This window comes from Triticum dicoccoides, chromosome 5B (genome assembly GCF_002162155.2).
Source record: "Triticum dicoccoides isolate Atlit2015 ecotype Zavitan chromosome 5B, WEW_v2.0, whole genome shotgun sequence".
Lineage (NCBI taxonomy): Eukaryota > Viridiplantae > Streptophyta > Magnoliopsida > Poales > Poaceae > Triticum > Triticum dicoccoides.
The window spans coordinates 630942632-630946913 of record NC_041389.1 but is presented as its reverse complement, the minus strand read 5'-3'; the positions used below and the strand labels follow the sequence as shown (position 1 = coordinate 630946913).

Sequence of the window (4282 nt, the reverse complement as noted above, 5' to 3'; positions counted from 1 at the left end):
TCCAGAGGTGCAACAGTAAACTAAAAGGCAGCTAAAAACTACAGCCAGAGGAGTTCCAGGCCTGTGAAGATAACGAGCAAATTACAGAGGTAGATCGAGCACCACAACAGTTTCAAGTTTCTACCACTATATAATGTAACCGGGGCCTTACGATCGACAGGATCGCTCGTTTCCCCCACACCACGCCAGATTTTTCCTTGAGCGATCAGGCACCATCAGGGGCAACAACATCGTCCTCCATAGCTTCAGTTTTAGCGATGTGAAGCAACCTTGAGCCAGGATCACGCGCTGCATCAGCCTGATGAGCAAGAGCCCCTCTCCGGAACGCCGCTTCCCGTTCAGCATCATTCTGGAGACGTGCCCAGTAATTGACAAATTTCGCACGGATGATAAAGACCATCATGGTTCTCCTCTCATCGGTCAACAGTTTAAAGAGGCAGACATCACCCATCTTCAGCTTGTTGCCTTCTACAAACTGTTTCCATCCGATCCTGAGCTTATTACCGCCATTGTTTTCACCGAACCGCACCCCCCACTCCCTTTCCCGCCGCCGAAGACACATGCTTGGCTCCTCTCTGAGATATTTCTTAGCATAGTGTCTGGGAAAAGTCTGTTTACAGTCAACAAAGTTAGCAGATAATGGCAAGAAAACTCTGTAAAATAACATGTTAAATTGCGCTTCCTAAATTTGTACGATATTAGGAAGCAATCTTCAATCTGTTTTAAATTCAGAGATGACTGGTTATGAATTTGCATTATGAGATAGTGTTTTCATTAATATTCCATAAGAAGCACTTTATAGTTTACACAGACAGCTACATGAACGATGCAGGACACACATTAACAAAATGGAACTCACCAGATTGAATCTTGAATTAAGGTTAGACTTGCGCATCACAGCAGCAAAGATGGGGATCTCTGAGTCTATGGACTGGACCTTATGCTTCACAACTTTCTTCTGAGCTGGAGTTAGTTTGGTCTTGTTCACGGTAATGTAACCATCCTTCAACTGCTCCTTCTGAATTGAAGATAGCCTGACCTTCTTCTTCCTCACGGTGAAATTGGAACCGGGAACTTCACGTACTCCATATTCTTCTTCATCTTCACGTACTCCATATTCTTCTTCAGAGGAGAAACAATCTCCTGTGCCAAGAAATAGAGCTAAATATTAGCTATAAAAATATGAGAAACAATATCCTGTGCCAAGAAATAGAGCTAAATATTAGCTACAATAGTAAACTGGGACCTGATGACTCGCAGGAGGAAGTACTTATCACGGTGTTCTTGTCTTGACATGACTTGTCCGTTTCCATTTGGAGGTGTCGTGACTCCATTGGCATCTCTTTCCTTATGCTAAATGCCTGCGTTTGTATGGCCTGAGGACGAAAATGAGAACTTTTCACAGTATCAGTAGCACTTGTTCGCCTTTCTTGCACAGGAGGCGGAGAAGGATCCACAAAAACTGATGATACCTTCTCACAACCAAGTTCATCAAAGATTATGACATTAAACCGGGAGTTCCCAATGTATCTTAATACTATGGTGTCACCCATCTCTAGACCAAAGATCCCAACAAATTTCCCCCATCCCACTGTAAGGACAAGATTTCCATTGTTCTTCGCAACTCCAATTACGTAACTGTGGCAATTTTGTGTTTCAAGTATCATCTCTCTTGGGAATTCGCACTTGAAACGCTGAACAAATACTTCTGGGATGATCTGGAGAGAAACAAGCAATATTTTTGTTTGAAAAATGGACCGTAAACACAATGAAAAAGATACTCTCTATAATCAAAGCAAATCTATCTGTTCAATATATCTGACATACCAAGGGAAATGAATAAGACTAGTATCTTAGTAACAACGTGAATGCCTAAAGCATATCTTTACTTTAAATGATGAGGACACTTTTTGTGAACAAACATTACTAAACGTGCTACCATGCTGGATTCAATCCAGGCATCAAATTAACATGAGACATAACCAAAAGTTGCAAAGACTACATATAGTTGGTGTACTCCTCTAAAGCAATATATATCTCCATATTATTTAAATTAGAAAGTACAAAAATCATTGGCATACAGAAAAACAACAAAGTAACTGATAAAAGGGTGTTACTGCATTTGAATATGAATTTACCATCTCATGTTGAAAATCGCCCATCATATGCACCAAGAAATATTTCTTCTCATCATCCAAGTTTGCGTAGTGATATTCAGTCCGGCTCTTGCATCTTTCCCAAGGCACATCCATCTTTTGAGAAGACCTGCAGTACAAAATATATGTCAAGTGAAATTTGGTACCAGGAAACAAAGCAGTGAATAATGAAGTTCAATATTTAACCCGATTTCATGTGCCTCGTTGCGCCTGTCTTGGACCCGATGCAAAAAAGGATCAAGAACAACTGATAATGCTTTTTCACGACCAAGCTTATCAAAGATCATGACATTAAACTGAGAGTTCCCTTTGTATCTGAACATTAAGGAATCACCAATCTGTAGATCATAGTTTTCGATGAATTGCCGCCAACCCACTGTAAGGACAAGCTTTTCTTGGTTCTTGGCAACCACAATAGTGTGACTGTAACCATTTCGGGTTTCTAGCTTGATCTCTCCTGGGATCTCACCTTTCAAACGCCGCACAACTTCTTGTGGGATTATCTGCAGAAAGAAAAATCTTGATATCAATATATTACCTTTATAAAAAAATCTGCAGAAAAATAGATTTGTGGATGAAAAGTCTATGCGCAAGATCCAAATGACACTAGTTATAATCGAGGTATGTCCTCTTTGCCTTTCTCTTACCTGACCGGTATCTTAATCTTAGAAAAAACAAGGACAATGACTCTGGATCTTACTTGTAAAGTTGTAATTGCCCAAAAAAAACTATGTGGGAAATTGGTGTAAACTAACTTAATAGTCTGCCTGTCAAAGGAATTGAGTGCAACGCACAACCTAAAGTAGTAGATAGTAGAAACATCATGTAGGTAACAGGCTTACCATCGCATCTTGGAAATCACCCAACATAAGCACTAAGAAATACTTCCTTTCATCATCCAAATGCTTGTAGTATTGCTCATCCTGCAGCTTGGAGCTTCCAAAAGACGTGCCCATCCTTTTAGCAGCCCCTCTGCAGTGCAAAACTAATTTAGAGTGATAGCTGGTGGTAAGAGGACATTAAGTCATGGACAATAAGAAGACTTGCACTTGAACTGATTTCATGTACTCCTCAATGTACAAGCTATATACTAATCCTCCTTTTCGAAAAAAAAAATTACTCCTCAATGTGAATTTGAAACCTTGATTCTTTTTCATGTTTTGGAAGGGCACAAGCTATATATTAACCAAGTCCAAGCTTTACAAGAAGACTCCTTGAAGAAGACTAAGATTACAAACGGCCCAAGGGGAATTTCTCATCCTATCCCGACCTGCACATATTGATGGCTTGCCTTGAGCCTGGCTCGATACATCACCTGCTCCAAATCACCATAGCCATGGAGTCACTGTAACTGCAACCGGGAAGGAACCGGACATTGCCAGGGAACAAGAACGGCACGATATATCAATCTGGAGAAGAAGGCGAAGACAGGACGAGGAGACCCAATCCCACATAAACGCCGACACTAGAACCAGCGTCTGCCGCAACGTGGAACTGGCCACAGGGCCGAGGGAGACCGAGTGAATCCGCCAGCGAGGAAGAGATCTGTGTGGTGGCTAGGGTTTGTTTAGGGAGAGGTTCATTCTTTCTTTCTTTTTTAGTTTGATTAGAAGAAAGGAACTTTGATTCAAGCCACAACTAATCGATGAGAAGAGGATTCGCCATGGATTGGACAAGAGATTTCTCCAGGAACCCGAGTTCTCTCATCCCAGCTCGCCAACCTCACGCCGCCTCCTATCCTTTTCCCCATGGCCCATGGAGCCTCCCCTCTGCCAACTGACGGCTCGACGTGCTGGACCTGCAAGAAAGAAAAAGAAAAACCGATTCTCCGGCACAGACCACCTCGCCGGCGGCCGATTCTCCGGCGTGTTGGAGAGCTGCCTCGGCCCCATCGAGAGCACGTGCAGTGCAGACACGGCCGTCGCCCCGCGCTGGTCACCGGCATGTATGTTGCTAGTAAAAGGAAATGCGATGTCGCATTCAGAATCACGCCAAGGCCAACTGGCCAAGGAAAGGACGGTCAAAATCATCCGAGTTACTGCTACTCCTATTTAGCACTAGCAGAGGAACAGAAGAAAGAGGATTTTCAGAAAGAATGAGCCCCCACCCCCATCCCCATCGACAAC

At 42.8% G+C, this 4282-nt stretch overlaps 1 protein-coding gene across 1 annotated transcript; it reads right to left on the bottom strand.

Moving 5' to 3' along the window:
- Positions 1 to 32: 32 nt before the first annotated feature.
- On the bottom strand, positions 33 to 4074 carry LOC119312187 (putative B3 domain-containing protein Os03g0621600). Its single transcript, XM_037587922.1, has 7 exons — positions 3427 to 4074; positions 2999 to 3128; positions 2343 to 2659; positions 2139 to 2265; positions 1241 to 1718; positions 860 to 1110; positions 33 to 610 (listed from the first exon to the last, which is right to left on the bottom strand). The coding sequence occupies exons 1-7, from the start codon at positions 3432 to 3434 to the stop codon at positions 206 to 208; spliced, it is 1716 nt and encodes a 571-aa protein (XP_037443819.1). The 5' UTR covers positions 3435 to 4074; the 3' UTR covers positions 33 to 205.
- Positions 4075 to 4282: the final 208 nt, after the last annotated feature.

What these genes read in the sequence shown, in the direction of transcription:
- LOC119312187 (XM_037587922.1), bottom strand. An exon ending in AACGAGGCACATGAAATCGG is followed by an intron (nt 2,266 to 2,342) that starts GTTAAATATTGA and finishes TTTGTACTGCAG; the next exon opens with GTCTTCTCAAAAGATGGATG. An exon ending in CTGCGAGTCATCAGGTCCCA is followed by an intron (nt 1,111 to 1,240) that starts GTTTACTATTGT and finishes AAGAATATGGAG; the next exon opens with TACGTGAAGATGAAGAAGAA.